Source organism: Oculina patagonica, chromosome 9, assembly GCF_052425735.1.
Source record: "Oculina patagonica isolate OP01 chromosome 9, crgOcupat, whole genome shotgun sequence".
Classification (NCBI taxonomy): domain Eukaryota; kingdom Metazoa; phylum Cnidaria; class Anthozoa; order Scleractinia; family Oculinidae; genus Oculina; species Oculina patagonica.
Genome location: NC_135766.1, coordinates 13520438 through 13540553, shown reverse-complemented (window position 1 = coordinate 13540553; position 20116 = coordinate 13520438). Strand labels below are relative to the sequence as shown.

Below are 20116 nucleotides of genomic sequence, written 5' to 3'. Positions count from 1 at the left end.
ACTAATGCACCTTGACAAAAGCTGTGAAAAGAGCCCGTGAGGCACAAAGCCATCAGGGAAGTGTAGATACAGCGGACATGGGTCGCAGTCAGAGAGCTCAGTCTCACACAGGCCTGAAGGAGATGGTTTCAGCTGGGCTGGTACAAAGTATATTTGTTCATCAGTTACACCATCTTTAAATTTGGCGATCAATCCATACAGCTCCATCATATTCAAAATATCCTGCTTGGACAGGCCTTTCTGAATAAACTTATCAAAACAGTGGTCAACGAGAGCCATTCTGAGATGGCCACTTTGCTCAAGTTCCTGCCAGTATTCTGAGTACCTGGGGTCCTGCGAAAAAAAAAAGGACAAGCAACACAACATGTAAAACGTTTTAAAGCGTCATATTTGAAAAACTTGAAGGCAAGACTGCATAGCTCTCTTCGGAATAAACTTCTTAGCTATTGCACTCTCACATGATCAGGTTGCGCATCTTGCAACCTTGAGCTGTTTGTATGCGCAAAAAGGATACAGGGGAAACACAATTAACACGAAGTTTATGGCCAGCCATAAGTGATAATTGACAACGTGTCTTGTAATGCAAATGACCCAATTAAGGCTGGTTAACACTTGCTACGGAAATGCAATTAATGCAAGCAAGGTTCACACATAGAACGCAAATGCAAGGAACGTAAGACGCGCAGTCGTGAAGTCTTCTTTTTTCAAAATAGCGGACACGTTTTGCTTTGCTTGCTTGCGTTTTTGTTTGCATTTGCGCTTGCATTATCAATGTCCACATGTTAAGTATGCACAAATGCAAGCGCAAGCCAGGTGCAATAAAATGGGTAATACTCCTTTCCTAGTAAGTTCAAACGCATAAGCTCCTGCATTTGGGTTTGCGTCTGCATCGCACATGTGGACTAGCCCTTAAACCCTTAAAGAATAAGTTCAGGTATAAAGGGGTCCTGGCCTTAACCATTCTTATTTTGCTCAGTTGTCAGTCAACCATAAAAGCGTGTTATTTTGTTTTCACGAGGTTTTGAAGCAAGTTCAGTTTGTAGCACGCTTGACTCCACAATGTACCATGACTGCAAAAGTACAAATTTGAATTTTGCACCTGTAAGTAAATGACAGTTGTGAAGTGTGGGAGGTACCATCCTTTTAAAAGCAGAAGTTTTAGTTAACCTTCCTTTGACCTGTGTATCAAATTTTCTCATAAATGGAAAATCTCCAAGGAAAGTCACATTACCTCTAATGGGTAATTAGTATGGAAACTAAAGAGGTCTATGAACTATTTGTGAAGACACATATTTAAGGCAAGGTGCAGTGATTAGTTAGACGTTACTACTTGTCACTTTAAGCCTACGAAACTAATAATAAGCATTAATGAGCCATTTAGAACACTGATGTAAATTTACGTAGAGATTAAATTAAAGCATCTTACCGCTTCACTGAATGGTCGAACAACTATAAGTTGCTTAAAAAGATCAATCAGCCATTGAGCCTGTAACACGACAGTACGACCATGCTTCACGATCACACCAAGGTCATGATAGAAATTCAACATGGCTCTCAACTCTTCCTCATCATCTATACGGCAAACTTCTTTTGTGACTGTTTTAAGCCGATCAAGGTCCATGTGATAGATTTTCTTTGCAACTAATTCCTCGACAACTTTTTCGAAGTTGAACCACCTAACAACGAAGAAGAAAAAGTTAAGACCATTTCCGCTGAACAATCGAGCAATAAAGGCAAAAATAAAGGAACCAAAACAAACCCATGGTATGGTCACAGTTTTTAATTTAAGAAGAATTTATCGAAATGTAACTTTTAAGGCTGACCCCGCGCAAAGAAATCAATTTGAAGGTCTCCATATGTTAGTTCAAATGGACGTTTCAAGTCGGTTCAAAACAAAATAACACATAAATGCTATTAACAAGGCTAAAAAGGTTAAAAAATTATAAAATTAAAATATAATTAACCAAACGTTTTCGCCTGTTTGCCATCATCATCATCAACCCTGATGATGGCAAGCAGCCGAAAACGTTTGGTTAATATTTTAATTTTATAATTTTTTAACCTTTTTAGCCTTATAAATGGCATATATTTTATCAAGCGAACATTATGGACAAAATAACACATGTTTTAAGCTTTTTACGAATTTTGACATAAACGTTCTTGAGAATGCTTTAATATTTAATACCAGGGTCAATTGGAGAAACGAATTACAGTGAGATGTTTCAAATAGTATACAAAAATTAATGTCAGTGTGCTATAAGTAGATTTGGTAATTAATATTTCCACCTATTGCTCGAACTTTCAGCGGAATCCGTCTTAAATAGCCTCAGATATCTAAATACTCTTAAAATGGTCCAGACACAGGAAACTGACAATAAGTTTTCGATAAAACAGGACGATTTTAAATTTTACAAACTTAACCAGTGAAGCTAATTAGACATGCATTTACCGGTAGTATGTACAAGAAGCAAGATCATTCACGTCAGTCACACTGCCTAGTTAAACCATTTACACGTCTGTTTTCTGATATATCATTGGCAATAAATCAGATCATTATCCATTTTATTTTACATGTAAATGCTTTCATATAACGAGAAGCCTTTATGAAAATAATAATAAAAACTACTCCGAGTTCTGGTGGCTCACAGTTTTGGTGTCATCATTGTCATGGAATAGACACCATGCAGGAGGTATGTAAATGAATCAGCTTTGATATCTAGTGTTCCCTAACTTATTTATCAACCAGCAGAACGTTTAATATTTTTTTCTAGCACCTTCTTTCAAGAAACCCTTAGCTTGCTATCAGTTATTAAACTTTCAAAAGCAAAGTTAATATCTAACGATAGGAGCTCCTACACAGGGAGTCGAGTGGGGTTGTGCTTCACGTCACTTGATAAGATTAGTTAGGTCAATAGTCACAGATAACACCATACCTTATTGGCACTTCTTCACCCATGTATGGTTCCTGTTCCAACACTTCCATTATTTTCTTCTGTAGCGCTTCAACTCCATCGTCAACTGACAACCTTGTGTTGTCGACACTGAATAGCGGCCTGATCACATGCTTCTCAAAAGTCTTTCCACAAATACTCTTTTCAATGCATTTTTGCATCTTCTTTGTTTCTTCAAATGGCTGGTCAGCATGTGTTCCTACTATTAACACTGGAGTTCGGACGTGTGGCAGATTCTCCCCCTCATTTCCTTTTAAGACTCTACTAGCCTCATGTGTTGTGCGCCGAAGACAGTGCACAGAAACCAGCCAGGACAACAAATCTTCCAGATTTGTCTCATTGATTGGTTATTCCTAGACACATTCATGAGTGCCCTGTCTGACACTGGGTTCTGGTTTGGCGCCTAATTTTTTACTGTGGTTATACACCAAGAGGTAAACAGCTCTTGGGGAAAGGAACACAGGATGTGTAGCATAGTAAATGTGCTGTCCAGCAAAATCCCACACAGTTAAAATCACTTCTTTGGCTTTGATGTCCTCCTCTTTTTTCAGTCCCTTTAAATACTGTATAACTAGTTCAGTGACATCATTCCGTAAAACTGCAGTGCTATCAAAACTCAACTGAATATCTGGATCTGTTGGCTTGCTTTGTTCATCGATGTTCATGTTGATTACTTTGTTAGTATTAGGTGTTGACTCCACTACATGTATGGTTGGCGAAACAATTTTTACGTTGTTGTCGCATTTGGAATCTTGTGTTGACTCCACAGTTGGCGAAGACTCTGATTGCCTGTAACCGTAGGCCTAACAGAGACAAAGGCAAAGAAACTTATTGACCAAAGCTTTCTAGCGCTGTCAGTGGGGCTAAAAAACCATTTAGCATTGAGCAGCGCAGAGCCAATATTTTTTTGTGATCCTATGGGGTTTTTTATTTCCTACATAACGCGATTTATGCAATGCAAATTTCAAACGATCAAAGTTGATGCTTATGTAAAAATAACGGTTTGTAAATTATATAGTAATTATTTTCCCGTGGTTTTTTCTTAATTGTGATTTCATTGCCTATCGGCAAATTTAGCACAAAACAAAGATCATTCCATTCACTAAAATGTCTAAAAAGCAACCTGGAATGATAACTCAGTAATTTAAGTGACGTTGTGTTGACCAGTTCCCAAACCCACGACACTGTTTCGATATTTTTTAATACTCTATGAAATTTATACACTGTTTTAGAGGCCTTCGCTAGCACTTTTTGGGATGTAATCTACTAATTACCGTTTGTAAGTCTGAATCCATGCCATGGATATCTTCTGGATCTGTTTCATTCAAGTTTTTGACGACAATCCTTGCTATGTCTTCCACAAACACGGAATCATCAAGTTTCTTCTTCTCTGTGCGTTGCCAGTTCTTTACTTGGTCAACATCAACCTCAAACTTGGATGGATCAACTTTGACCCCGACAGTTCTCTCCTCTCCAGGGTCAAAAGGCATCCCCAGGAGAGATTTCTTCAAGCTTGTTTTGCCTGCACATTCCTGGCCAATTAACATAATGCGACCACGGTAAACTTTCACCTTTCCATTTTGCAGTGCATTTTGATAAGCAAGCTCAGCTCTGGGGCCCTGGGCCCGGATCTCCGGTGGTACTAATAAAATTAAACCAAAAACATATGCAACAATCAGAATGAATGGCTCTGAAAATATCTTAACGTTCATACTTTTTACTGCACTATATAATCATTAACGGGAAACTTATGATTTTATGCAATCATCAAAACTTGTAACCGCGATAGTCCCTTCCAAATAATAAATTTAAGCATTTTAAAACATTTGACGGTTTCCAGGTGTATTGATTTAATATTTACAGTCTAAAGTTGGTCGTAAAATACCACGTTCAGCTGGTAAATATACAGATGTCAAAGTCACGATATTTGAGTCTGTGAGGTATAACGTCTACAAAATTAAGGCTTACATTCGGCTTCTTCGCTTTCTTTAACGTCCAGATTACCAAGCTCTCTGAAATAATAACGAGAAAATGCTAGTCTGGTTTGTTCTGAAATTAAGTTAGTTAATACGGTACTGTATTGCTTTTTAGCGTTTTTGATCTGACATCATCTTAACAAATGGTAAACCCTGAATAGCTGATCGTACCAAATCATTGCTTAAAAGTGCATCCTACCTACCTCACCAGAGTTATGACGCACATGCAAAGTCACTGTGCTGCTTGCTCTTTTTGTTTAGCAACGATCAACAATTTAAAGCTCCCCACAACAACTTCCGTCCATGGCTCCCAGTGATTTGTTTAGGAAAGAACTATCCAAACATTAAAGCTAAATAGCTTTTGGCAGGTCTATGAAGGTTTTAAAACAGCACGCAAGATCTTTTTACAACAGACAAGAATACAGTCGTTTACCTTTTGCTGATTTCATTTTCTTCGTCCTCTTTTTTCTCTTGGAACTGAGGGTGCTCTTGTCTGGGAACTTCTTTAACCTTTTCATGTATTTCCTGAAGGTTCCCATGCTGAGTTGGATGTACTTCTGATTTGTTCACATCACCTTTTATCCAGAAAACCTGTTCATAACCTTCTGCTTTCAATCTATCGATTTCTGCTTGATTTAAACCAAGAGCAACAAGAACAGCACTTATCTCCAGCCAGAGAGCAGAGAAGGTTACTGTATCAACACCAGTTGTGGTTAAATTACCAAAAAACGCATTGCGAAAAAACTTAATTCGAGCAATGTTTGCCTCAAGGGTTGTATCACTAGGGGGTGGTTTAGTGTGCCAGCCTGTGAGGGGAGGGGAGAGTCCACAAATGTTGGCGAGGAGGAAGAATAGAAGAGTGATGTCAAATGTTTTAGAGTCTGGTGCAGCTCCACCAGGTGGGAACAGTTGGTCCCACTGAGCTGTACGCAAGACTCTTTTCCTTAAGAGATTCTTCAGAGTTGCATAGTTTGCATTGAGATCAGCAGCCAGGTTTTCAGGAGGATGATACCTATCAAAAACATTCCTTAGAACTGTTGTTCCACCATCAATAAGAAGTCTGCTGAGCTTGGCTCCATTTGCTTTCTCTGCAGAGCTGGCGAGGGGTGAAGGAGCAGCAGCTGCCATCTTAATCCAAGGTGCAAGGTAAAGAAGTTTACATAAAGGTCTTCAACAGTACCTGTGTGCAGTAAAAGAGGATTAAGTTGTTACATGTTTCTGTACGTAATCATTGTTAAACGTGGTTAGCACATTTTAAAATATATTTTTAGATGTAACTACCATATATGTTAGTGTTCATATGTTGATGCCGTGTGTCTCTAAATTCTACAGCTCGTGTGTTGCCTTTTTGTTGTTGTACTTGTTCGCCTTCAGATTTCGTGGGAGTGGAAAAGACATCGGATTAGCACATTGTTTAGGAATGTGCATCGTGCCGAGTGGTGTACTTTGGGATATGATTCACCCAGGAGAATACATGAAGCATTGCCCTGAGGTATAGCGAAAGCACATTATCTGGAAAGTTTCTTATCCTTACTTATTGATATTAAAAATTCACAGAAGCACTTGTGCGCACTCAGAGTTTTTTTTATTTTTATTTTTAATTTTTATTTTATTTTATATTTTATTGATAATCAACACTTTACAAATACTTATATACAACACTTATTACTTATACTTATGTACAATAGATTTTACAATTTAGTTTACCAAGTTTTTTTTTGTTTTGTTACACCGTATACTAAAGCATACAAAAAATTATAGGTACAACAGGAGTAATTACTTTATCTTACCTAACAAATTACTTATAATTTACTTATTGTAGACGTTTTCCTCAAATGCTTTCCATTTTTTGTTGAACACGTTAATTGTTTTGTCTTAAAAGCTATATATTTTTCAGTTTCGTATTTGATTTCTAAAATTTGTTTGAAGTGAACAAAGTTGGGTTTAATTCCTTTTCGTTTACAGGTCCAAAGATATGTTTCGCCCAAAATTATCACATAGTTTACCAAGTCCATTCCCTCCTTCAGGATTCCAATAATAACATCACGTAACAAAAGACACCCGTAACTACCAAGCTTATTCAAAATATTAACAGTCACCGTATTCCAAAAGGACTTTGAAAAGGTACATTCAAACAAAAAGTGATTGGTAGTTTCTCGAATCACTTGACAAAAAGTACAGTTAGGGCTTGTTTACGTAGCCTATTTTAAACAGACGGTCATTTGTAAAGAGAATAGAATTTAACACCTTGTATTGAAAGGAGCGTACATAAGGTTCGCTTGCTACTTTCAAAGGTAGAAGGTATGCCCATGAAATTTGACCTTCTCTCAAATCAAATTCTAGACCGAGTTTATCCCATTTGCTAGGTTTTTCATATTTGAGTTTTATTAAGTGACAATAGTAGTTTCGACATTTATAATTTTCTATATCAATGACTTCCTTAGAGCTAGGCACATTGCCACGTAGGTTCAGTGGGACAGATTGTCTTAGACCTGTCCAAACTAAAACGTTAGTCTTTGTTAAACCTTGTATTTTCATGGTACTGAAAGAATCAGTATTTGTCTTATCAAAAAGCAGGTCCTTTGTGAAAACAACACCATTATTCAAGTAATGCCTATAAAAAATAGTCCTGCCCTCAATCAGAATCTCTTTATTATTCCATAAAATATATTTGTAACCTCTGTCGGGGTCTACGCTTTCTCTTAATTCAGACCACCATAATAAAAGTTCAAGGTAAAAGGTTGATGAAATATTTAATTGATTTACATCATAATTGCATTGAAAGAAAAATAATCCTCCTTGGTTACTCAAAAGATAATTAAGGTAAAGCTTCCAAAAACCAAAGCACTCTTCATCCATAATTCGTTTCAGCCAGCTTAATCTTAATGCCTTTATCATGTTTTCATAGTCAATCATTTTAAGACCACGTCGGGTGACTTTGTCTTTCCCATTCCACAGGAAGTTAAAAACTAAGGAGTTAAATTCTTTCATCACAGATGACGGAGTGCTTAAAAAAGAGCTTGGAAAGATCATTTTTGGGAGAAGGATTGCTTTAATTATGTTAACTTTGCCATGAATGGAAAGATTTCTTGACTTCCAAAGATTAATTAACTTTGAAATTTTCTTCAGTCTTTGTTTAAAATCTCAACAAATAGCTTGACGTCATATGTAATATAGATACCCAAAAATTTGACACATTATATCCATCTAAATCCAAGTGGTTCCTTTTCACAGTCCTGAAGAGATCCAATCCACATGGCTTCAGTTTTCATGACATTTAATTTTAGTCCTGTAATTTTCTCGAGGTTATTATAATAATTAATTTAAGCAAGGCCTGAGCGGAGTTCAAATCGGCTAAAATAGTAGTTGTATCGTCAGCAAACTGTAGCAATTTAGATTCCGTGGCATCTAATTTTATCCCTTTGATTTTTTTATCATTTCTAACAGCAATAGCCAATATTTCAACAGCTATCACAAAAAGATAGGGAGAAAGAGGGTCACCCTGTCGCACCCCGCGCTCAATATCAAAATAGTGGGAACATAATCCATTGTTTATTATGCAACTTTTGACATTTTTATATAAGGTGTTAACCCATCTTTTGAAATCAGGTCCAAAATTAAATAGACTGATCCAAACACTTATTGAGAAAATCCCATTCTAAGCTATCGGAAGCTTTTTCGAAGTCAATAAATAACAGTAGACCTGGCAAATTTTTAGTTCGCGTGAAGCTCATTATATCACGAATTGAACGTATGTTTTCCCCTATATTTCTACCTGGAATATATCCTGTTTGATTTTCATGAATTAGCAATGGTAATAGATGTTTCATTCTTTCGGCAATAACTTTCGAAGCTATTTTTGCATCAACGTTTAAAAGTGAGATTGGCCTCCAGTTTTTAAGTTCACAGCGACCCTGATCCTTTTTTCAATAAGCGTAATCACTCAGAGTTGGTATGCCAGCTTGGGAGTTAATTTTTGAGACTTTTTTTAACACACTTTCTATTTATTTAAAACAATTGTTTTCTTCGTAATCTCTTCTATCAGGGGTATGGTTTTTGATCAGACATCAATCTTCTTTTTATCTTTTTAGTAGGCTGTTCACTACAAGAAATTTAGTATCGATCACAAAACTATTTTGCAGTGCGACTACTGGAACCGGGGCACCCTGAACAAAATTAACCTAAACAAATTTATAAATTTATTTATTTCTTTAGTATTTCTCTTTTAAGCGTAATTTTTTTTTTTGGCTGTGTCATTGAAAACATTTTAGAGATATGAAGAAAAATTTACATTCACAAACATGCCTTGACTTGGTATGCCTGGAAAATACCCTCTGTTCTAAAAACAGCTTCAGCATCCGCACGTGGGAATTCGGCCAGAATTTGCCCGAGGGGGGTACCCTAGGATCCAAAAGGCGGGGATGAGCGAAGGATTTTTTTGGGGTCGAAATTTTCGATTCTGGGGATTCTTTGGGTAGGAGAATTTGGCAAGTATTTTTTTGGGTGACTTGATTTAAATAGGGGATTTTTTTGGGTATTAAAAACAAACTTGGCGTATTCATGCGTTCATGGGAAGAAAATACAAAGAAATATTTTTCTTTATGTTATATCATTGCTCCTTCTGGCAATTTAGGGGCAATTTGACTAGGGATTTTTTGGGGGGTTATTTTTGGTCCAGGGATTTTTTTGGGTAAAGTCACAAGACTTAGTGATTTTTTTGGGTCCTGAGTTTTACCTCCATTCGATCATCCCCGTCACTTGGATCCCGGAGTACCCCCCCCCCCCCCTGGGGAATTTGCATATAAGAAAAATAATTATTTGTGGCTGGAACAAGTCAACCATGAAATATCATACAAAGTTTGTCAGTCCCTGCGTTTTTACAACAGCCTATTGTAATATTTGTAATATATTTAATTGCGGATGGAACTAGTCAACCATGAAATTTCACACAAGGTGTTTTCTTACCATAAGAGGTGGGGGGGGGGATGCAATTTTTTTGTTTTTTGTTCCCCCACATGGCTCCCCTAGAGTGGTCACGTGACCAGTGCAGTTTAAGCTCTCAGAGATTCTTGTTGCTTTATTCAATGTTTAGCAGAAGTGTCTTGACTATCAAACACATATGCTAAAAATTAGATGGATGCATAAGTTTCTCATGCTAAGCCTAAGTGGAAAATAAAATTGATCCATAGGTTCCATTTGAGCATAACAAGAAGCTCTAGAAGCTTAAAACTGCGCTGGTCACGTGACCACTCTAGGGGAGCCATGTGACCGACATAATGAAAAATAATAATAATAAAAATAATAAATAAACCTTGTGCAGAGCAAGAACTGCGCAGCGCAGTTAATAATTCATCAGTTACATCACAATGCATCTTACCTAAAACAAAAAGCAAATTTGTATGAAAAATCACATCCTGACTTTGAATTCTACAGCAAGTAGGACCTGCACCTGAAAGTGATAACAACAATCAGTAGATGCTGAAATTTCTTTTAAATATGGTCAATGTATTTAATTAAAATCCTGTACAACTTTTAGCATTTTATTAGCATTGAACCCATTTAGGTTGCTCTTAAGGGAAAACTATCCTCGATTTCTGGCTTAAAAATACATAAACTGCAGTAAGCCTTGGACTACAACTGCTACCTATAGGGTGTTACTATACTATACCTGCCAACTTTTTCTCGGTCAAAGGCGTGAGATTTTTTTCCTGGGAAGGCCGGAATTTCCGAAGGCGTTACAACAATATCCAAATTTTTTCGAAGACATCCGAAGTGTTCCAAGGACATACGTTCCTTATATATCCTGATCCCAGTTTGTGGACGTGTTTTGCTAAACACGACCTCCTTCCCAATGCTTTTTTTTTTTTGTCAAAACTGTGTCATTTCGGGGAAAGTATTACCATTTTCTCATTTTACATGGAATTTTATTTCTCACACTGCTTTGAGATTTTTGGAAAATGTGTCATTTGTGGATGTTATAACTCACAGTTTTCGACTAGGCATGAGTTGGCATGACATCGAAGTTTTGAACTCGCAGGCGTGAGACTCACGCCCGAGGTATAAGAGTTGGCAGGTAATACTATACACACCTACAATGTAGACTACTTTAACTTGTTAAGCAATGAAGTCATTGCATGTCATTGTGCGAAAGCCAAAGGTCAGGATCTTTTGTGATCAAACTATGAGTAGAACCGAGTTAAAGACTGAGAACTAACTACAGGAACAAATGAAGAGCGGCGGGAATAAACGGCCCCTGAACTTTCTGACTAAATCGAACATTATCGAAACAGCTCCAAATTGCGCATGCAGGTTTGTTTACGTGTGCTTAACAATGTCCTGTCTTTCATTTCACTGGTCTTTGTTTCGTTTTTGAAAAATTACACATGCAAAAAGACAAGGTTTTTGCTCGCGCGGCTTCTTTTGTCTTTTCTTTTACAAACGATAAACAAAGGAAACCTTTTGTTTCTCAAAACGATGAAGTCAGCTAAAGTTTTGGGATTACAGGCCTAGCCCCAACCCCTTAGCTTAACCCTAGCGAAAAAAGCTTAACCCTAAACCCCAAGGGTTAGGGTTAGGGTCTGACGCTAGGGTTTCATTTCAAATTTAGGGTTAAAAAGCTAAACCCAAGTTTAAGGGTTAGGGTTAGCGTTAGCGTTTCAAGCGGCTAGCTTTCACTGCAGTCTGCTTGCGGTTAGCTTCTTTTTGTTGTTTCGGGCAAGACTATTGTAATCTGTTACCGTTAGCTGTAATTTTGAGGTGAAAGTGAAATAAAGACTGATTGTTGATTGAATACGTTTGCTCGTGTTGTCACATTATACTAGTTTTGCTTTCAGTTAAGTGCCGCCGGCTTGCTCTCACTTCTATCTCCACTCCTTACATCATCACACATCTACAAAATCCCGCGAAAACAAGATAAACTAAGGCACGAATCGATTGATTGATTGATTTATTGATTGATGAATATTTAATGAGGCACAGAAAATAATTTTGCAAGGGGAGGTCCCCCCCCAAACCTATAAAGAATTTTTTAAAGTCTAAAACCAGGTCACTTCTCGGCAACTTTGTCGCGGCAGAACCCAAGCGGACCCTGTAAAACTCGCGTTGACGAAGTTCCCGGCAAGAAACCTCTTGTTTTAGGCCTTCTATGCGGCCAGGCTCAAACTACCTTGTTTGCAACGTTTTTTTCCGAAGCGCTAAACAGCGCTGTTGTACAAAACAAAGGCAGAAACATCACTCAGTTCTTCGAGCGATGCTGTAAACTTACGGGTATTCAGACTTAATGATGTCCTTCAACCACCTGGCAGCCGCAATCGAGCTTAAACTATAAACTTTTCCGTTTTACTTTCACAGACACGCCATTTCGCTTAATTCAAACTCTTCCGCCTCTAACATGTGACCTTACGTCACAATGCAGTATCCAGTCCTACGCTACTCAAATCAACAAAAGACATGCGCAGCGAGTCGAAGAAATGCTTGTTAAATGGTTTCTCGTCTTCCGTAGACGCTTAGAAAACCCTACAGGGAAAGATGTACACGCGATGCGTTGGAAAACTCAGACTGCTAGCTGACTGGGAGCACGTAAGCTTGCAAAATGCCTTTTTTTTTGCATACATAATTTCTGAAAAACGAAGAAAAGACCAGCCGAATGCAACACAGGACAGTGTTTAGCACACGTAAACAAACCTGCATGCGCAATTTGGAGCTGTTTCGATAATGTTCGATTTAGTCAGAAAGTCCAGGGGCCGTTTATTCCCGCCGCTCTTCAAATGTTGTACAAATGTGAACAGAAAAAATTGTTGTTTTTTTTAACTCAACAAGAAATTAAATGGCCACAATAAAATATTCCAAATAAGTTAGAAAGGTCTAATACAAAAACTTAGTATGAAAAGGAAAGACAAATGAAATTGTATATGATCAGCCCATTCTTGTACCCATTAAGCCCTTTCTTTTCTCTTAACTGGCTGGGCCTTGGCACGAGAAAACAAAGGGCTCTGGGGACAGAATTACCAGTCCTAGATTCTAGGGCTTCTGGTCTTCAGGTATGCAGTCATGACATTTCAAAGGAATGTTTGAGAGAGACATTATGTTTTTGACTTCCGTTAATCACTCAGTTGTTCCAAACAGCCAATCAAAAAAAATTGGAACTAATTCAAAAATCCTATGTCCCCAGAGCCTTCCATTTTTTCATGCCAAGATGGCTAAGAGAAAGGAAAGGGCTGTGGGGACAAGAATGTGATCAGCCCTATTAGAAAAAATAAACAGAGATCCCTATAATCTTTTTAACCCATTGGCGCCTGTGCCGGCCGTAACCAGCCGCGCGAAACTCGAAACTCAAAACTTTCGAGTTTCGAGTATCGAGGATAGAGTCTCGAGGATCGAGAAACAAGGCGGTCTTGAATATTCAAAACTCGAAAGGCTTTCGAGGAAACGATTTATTTCTCGAGGAAAAAATAGAAGCCGCTCGCACCTCATGTACAAGTGTTTTGCGCCACCTTCAGCGCATGAAATATAAACTTTCCCCGACATGTAACATTCGACAGTACGATATATTCGCGCCGATCGTAATTCCGTTTACTTACCTAAAAGTACTGACACAAACTCGTCTTTGAAAGCCGTAATCGACGACTTAAATTTAGAAAAGGATGTGACAAGAATCTGTACTTCAAACTTGTGCTCTCCTGTTCTTAAAATGTGCCATAGAACTGGATCAATTTGAGTTTTGATTGTATGATCAAATAAGTTAATTATTGACTCCGGTTAAGATTGCATAACTAAATCAGTGTATCATGTTCGGGTCCTCATGTCAAATATTTCGCTCGTTTGCTTCTTATTATATTAGTTTATTTGATGTTGCCTCTGTCTACACGAACACGCATGGCTGAATTATCATGGCCGCAGGCCTCTTTTCAGACAATGCATATTGATAGGTCTAAGGCTCCTTAACCATTTTGTTTTCTCCACTAGTTTTTTCCATTTTTTCCTATTTTAACATTTCAGACAAGTTTGGGCCACAATAATTTTCTTCGTCTCTTTGGGGCGTCATAATTTATCTGATTGTAATCATTAATAAAAGTTTATTTAGCCCAAAGTTGTCTCACTTAATTAGCGTCGGTTACATTGCGAGATCGGTTTTGTTTATAATTTTGAGTTTTGATTGTATGATCAAATAAGTTAATTATTGACTCCGGTTAAGATTGCGTAACTAAATCAGTGTATCATGTTCGCGTCCTCGTGTCAAATATTTCGCTCGTTCTCTTCTTATTATATTAGTTTCGTTTACCCTCCCCCCACTCCCAGGGGCGTCATTATCTGATTGTAATAATTAATAAAAGTTTATTTAGCCCAAACTTGTCTCACTTAATTAGCGTCGGTTACAATGGTTGAGGTCACACTTAGACTTTTCCTGTGGTTAAGGGCTTTTACTATAGTAAACAAAAGTTGACTATGGTAAACTGTGTTGTCGATTTTTACATTTCCCAGATGGCTTCTTGTTTAAATGTTGTCAATCAAACTGCAATTTGATGACTAAAACAAATAATTTATGCTCAGACATTCCACTTTCACTCGCTTGCATGTCGCCTGCACTGAGCCATGGATTCAGAACGCGTGGTCCTTACGATTATTGCTCTTCTTCTATTAATTGCTGCTATCCTGAAAGCTCAGAGATTCAGATTTATTGTCCTGAACATGTATTTTCTTCCCAACAGACGGCGGCACGACTTATCCACTGCTCTCCTCGCAAGGCGAATGCTGAGAAGACAAGCTTCTGCGCGGCGAAGAAGAGCGGACATTTGGCAGACATATTTTCAGCGACTTTTCTAGGACAACTGAAATAAAAGTTCTAGCGTTTCTTCTGTGTTGATCCGAACACAGGAATAGAGCATGTGAATGAAAATGGCGCAACCATTTCATGATTCCAGAGCTTTAAGACCTTTCATGTCAAAACTTAGACAATCCATTACTTAAATAAACAAAGTTTAGATAAACGCGCGATAAACCCCCGGGGGGGGGGGGACTCCCATATGAAACGGACGGGGATGCTCGTCGGAAATTTTAAAAAGAACCCCTAAAAGAAACCAATCTGGGTGTGGCTCAAGCCTTTCTTGACCCCTTAAAGATACCAAAAAACTAAGAATGGAGTTTATATTTGTATATTTCTTCGTGTGCAACCCTAAAAGAGACCATTATGGCTAAAAATATTGGCGTTTTGGGCGTTTTTTCCCGGAACACCCTAAGCGAAACCAAAAGTCCGAAATTTACACCACTTTAGCGAGACGATGAGCATCCCCGTCACTTTCATATGCGAGTCCCCCCCCCCCCCCCGGGGATAAACCATGCCTTTTCAGGTCGTTTTACTATAGTAAACTTCGCTTTCATCCTGCCGCCGTTGCTATCGCGACAGACTACGATTACATTTACCATAGTAAACTGAAAAAAGCCGGTCACACTACAAATTGGCTTAACTATAGTAAACTTGACTTTACTACAGTAAAAAAAAGCACTAGTGTGACCTCAACCATTGCGAGATCGGTTTTGTTTATAATTCGATCGATTCGTCAGAGTATTTGTGGATTCGAAATTTATCGATCCACGTTCCATTGTTTGGAGGGGGAGCTACATGTATGATTCCCAAACCCTGAGCCAAGCACAGAGGAATCGCTCAAGGGGAGGTAAATACAAGTTAAACATAATGACAGAATATTTTATGACTTTAAATCAATCGGACAAAAGAAACGGACCTGTATTCATGGCGGCACTGGGGGAGGGGAGGGCTGCGGTTTTCGAGCTTACTTCGTAGGTTTTTCAATTTATTGCTTACCTCAAAGAATTAATCGGTGAAAATCACATCTGGTCTTTGATTTCCATGGCGTGTGACCTGTTAAGATCAAAACAATGGTTAGAAATGACAACAGTTTCGTTCAAAAATGAAATGCACAACTACACATTTACTGAAAGCGCAAATGAATGATCTTTAATAGAACAGTTGATAGATCAGTGAGTCGACAAAAACTAATGAAATGTCGGCCGTCTGTTACTAAGAGCACGAAGCTAGTGTTTCTTCTGAACCAACCTTGCTGTAAAATACATGGATTTTATCAATCTTCAGTGAATCCAAACGAAAATAACTCCACACAGCTTCAAACACCATCTCAGCAATCGAGCGCAAAAAATGTCCCAGAAGCCTTAGCGCATATATTTTTCTGGAATGGCACAGAGTTAGGAGTTGGGAACTGTGGAGTATCGTACATGCAGTGCGGCTCGATATAAACGAACACGGCTTTGTGAAGTTAAGTAAATATTAACTGCGTTTCGTGTGATTGGCCAAAATGAATTTTTTGTTTTTAACCAGCTTTGGTCCCCGTTTTTTCCCCTTTTTTCTACTTTTCGACATAGCGCCTAGATTTTCGATACGCCCAGCACACGACATATACGTTTGAATATCGTATGCATGGCAGTTGTTCTTTCTTGTGTTAACAGATTGCTAGACCTACGAATTCTTTCAAAGCTATTCTAAACGGGGAATAAAAAATTTTAACCAAGCCTAAAAGCAGAGCTCCCCGGTTATTTACTCTGCCCTTTTGGTAAATATATGTTATTCACCAGTCGGGAGGTCCGTATTGGGAAAAACTGTACTATACCCGATATCTTGAACGGAGCTTCAGTAGAGTGTCACGGGCAGTAAACACTGCTATGCTTAGCTTAAATTTTAGACACGTTAAGCATGACGTTTATTTTTCCCGCAAACGGCAAAATTCAAATTCTGCCGTTTTGCGTTCGTACCCGGAAATGAGTAGCTTTGTTTGGGGTGAATGTGGGATTTCTCCTTTTTTTATTAAGGATTAATTTTTGAATATCATAGAAAGGTAACAAAATAAACGCAAGCTCGCGTCTGCCGTTTGCCGTATTACGCCATGCTTTTAAATCTCTCTATTTTCACAACTTAATTGTGTTTCTTTTGTCTTTTCCATCAAACTGCCTGTAGACACGGAGCCCATTAATATTTTTTATTTATCGAGTCTTTGTTTTCAATTTTGTCGCGAATATTTATTCTTGTATTAGCTTTGTTTGCTTTTTTGAGGTTACGGTACGTGTCATATTTTCGTGTGCATTTTTTTACTTACTATTTCTATTGTTTTGCTTAGCGTTTTCTGCGGTGTTTTTTAAGTTATCGTTGTCACTATGTTTAAGTCGCCGTGGTGTTCGCACAAATCTTCAAAACGCTGGTTAAAGTGCGCATTTTGGAGTTGTGTGTGTGCAGTTATTACACTGCCATCACAAGCACAATCTGATGGCCCCTTATTTATCAGCCACTTCCGCCAAGATCACAAAATACAGTGGTTCTGTTTATGATTATGTTTGTGTCTTTGACTGAAAACTTCATTTCTCATTATGCATTCGCCAGGTTAAACTTTTTATAGCACCGGTGTGATCCCGTCCAAGGGTAGGGTCGATTACCAGCCGATGTACGCAGTCTTTTTCACCCCCCCCCCCTCAAGAACTTAAGGGGGCGGCGGAAATCGAGCCTAGTCCAGGGGGGAGAGCCAACTGTTTGAAGAGTCGTAGCCCTGGTCAACAGGTACGTTACATTAGTGGGTATGCTACCTTGGCTCAGTTTTGCAGGTGAATACCCTCGTTTGCTTTCGTCTTCAATTTCTGTTGACTGTATGTAAATTTCAACAAGTAAAGTAGAGATTTCAGGACGACGTACATTTTCTGCCCTCCGACGTCTAACAACTCAGAAAGCACCATGAAGCAGGATCGTCTGAACTGCCTAGTTATGCATTGTCACAAATCGATAACGGACACACAGGGAACTGTTTAAGACATTTTAGGAAATTTGATGAGGGGTATCCGTATGTGATGGACTTGAAGTACGATGCGATGACCCCCTCTCTCCCCCCCCCCCTCCCAAAAAAAAAAAAACGCTCCGAAGAGAGAGAATTAACAGGCTTTTTAACCTCCTTAAAAAGATATCAAATTCTTGGGATTTTAAGTTTCATATATCTGCAAAAAAACGAGGCTGTGATCATTGATCTATGGTGCAACGACACCAAGTCATACGGTAGCTAAGGATGTTCACCATTACAATTTTTACCCGGGGAACACGATTTTTACTCTTTAAAGGTGGTTTCGTGACCAATCTCACAAGATGAAGATGGACAACTTTATTGAAGGTTATGTAACACAGGTTTACTTTCTTAGTTAATGACAAATGTTGTTCTAACCGAGCTAATTACTAAACTTTTCTTCTACAGGACAATATTAAAATACAGCCAAGGTCACCCCTACCAAGAAAATCAACAACTTTTTAACCAAAAATACAGAACTTGATATAATGCAATGGTATATAATCTGATGTATATCCGAGAAAAGTTTCATAAGGCCATCCCAATAAAATGTTTCGTTTCCCATTGCCCGGTCTCTTGTGATGGTAGGTCGGTCGGTCAGGCAAAAAAAAAAAAATTAACAGTTTAAGCGGCGTCTGGGTTCATTTAAGAAGCTTAGAGATGCAGAACCAAAATAATTTGTTTCAGTCGATCTCGCTGAGAACGTTGGAACAAGCGTTAATGCCCTTGGCACGAAACAGCCTTTGAAAAACTTAGTATCGATGTTAATTAAAGACAAGGACATCACATCATACCGATTGTTGTTAATAAAGAAAGATCGTGTGCTTGTAAATTAAAGTACTTGTCTTAGTATGCATAACAGATCACCTATTTTGTGATCTCTAAAAGCAAATATCTAATTTCATTACAAGCAAATATCTAAATTTCATTTAAAAGCAAATACACCTAATTGCAATAAGGTTGTTATAGAAGAAAGTGAAAAAGTCAAATAGGAAAAAGGCAAATAGGAATTAATTGAGCGCATGCATAAAATTTATTCTTACAAATTGCCTCAAAATGTCACAAAATACGAATTTATTAATTCATCTTGTTACGGCATATAAGTGGACTCAAAGTGTGCAGATAAAGACTCGTGTGTTTTATGTAGGCGCTACGAGTTATAAAACTACGCTAATTAATTCCTACAAGCTATAAACAGTGTGGACTTAACCTGAGTCACAAAAGGCATGTTTTAGCTGAGACGGTTTTAAAAGTATTTATGAGTTCAAGAAACTCGACTGCACTTTGAATTTTTTTTCTAGCACTAATATTTGCAAATAACCCTTGACTCAGCCTTACTCGATGAACAATTTCGAGCTGAAATATTACAACTAAATCACTAGTCCTAGCTACCAAACATTATATTTTACCAATTATTATGAAAAATACTGATTAAATTAAAGGTTATCAAGTTCAAATACTCACTGATTGCTAACTTCTTATCACCTTGGTAAACGGAATGAAGTACCTTAAAAAAAACTTGGAAAATTTTTTTTGAAATAAATTTTCCAAGAGGCTGAAAATCATCGAGTTAGGTTTATATTTTGAGAGTAACGGCTTACTCAAACTGAAGTAAATGATTACTGGTAACTTCAAGGCTATGAATTAAAGTTAAGGCTTAGAGGAAACAAACCGACCAAGTGAACAGAACAAACTGTGAAGCCGCAACCAGTGTATTCCAATATATTCTGTGTAACATAATCGCTACAGTTTACACCACTTAGCGGCTCTCTCACTGTATTCTGTAAAAGAAAAGCTTGACAGCTTCATAACCTTGATGTCCTTACGACTTATTAAACTTAATGATTCATTCAATCTATTCTGTACAATAAAGTCGACATTGTTCTCTAACGTCATTGGTCCACGGAATGTATTTAAATAATAAAACATTGTCTCTGTACACGCAGTGTTAATATTTGCGCTTGCTTTAAATCTTGCGTTGACATTGCATTTGAGGTATGTTCTTCTTAATGGTAACAATATAGTAATACATCGCAAAATGGCTTCTAAAAATAAACACGATTTTATAAGTATTTGTACAAGGAAATACATGTTTCGAGTTTTCCCGTCGTTCGTGGATCAAGCTTCTTCCTGTAGGCTCATTAAGCAAGCATTGCTTGATTAGAGCCGTCCTACAAATTGCTTGAAAAGCAGCATCATTTTGTCACACTACACAAGCAAACACCTGCAACAGCTGAAAAAAAAAAACACACACGCAGAAACCGATATTAAGAATACGCAAAGCAATGTGAATGTTGTTACAAAAACTAAATTGGAAAAAAAATACAAAAATAACAAATTC

At 37.9% G+C, this 20116-nt stretch overlaps 1 protein-coding gene and 1 long non-coding RNA gene across 5 annotated transcripts in view; both read right to left on the bottom strand.

Moving 5' to 3' along the window:
- Positions 1–10304: 10304 nt before the first annotated feature.
- On the bottom strand, positions 10305–16073 carry LOC144666294 (uncharacterized). The gene is made up of 3 exons (XR_013573161.1): positions 15999–16073; positions 15747–15803; positions 10305–10376 (listed from the first exon to the last, which is right to left on the bottom strand). It is a non-coding gene; the product is annotated as an uncharacterized LOC144666294 (long non-coding RNA).
- Positions 16074–18078: 2005 nt separating this feature from the next.
- LOC144666213 (uncharacterized) overlaps positions 18079–20116 on the bottom strand; it is a 28926-nt gene continuing 26888 nt past the window's right edge. For all 4 annotated transcript variants that reach the window (XM_078527603.1, XM_078527604.1, XM_078527606.1 and 1 more), the window contains one exon: positions 18079–20008. In XM_078527603.1, the coding sequence (XP_078383729.1) occupies positions 19971–20008 (38 nt within the window). In that variant the 3' untranslated portion in view covers positions 18079–19970. The remainder of the gene's footprint in view (positions 20009–20116) is intronic.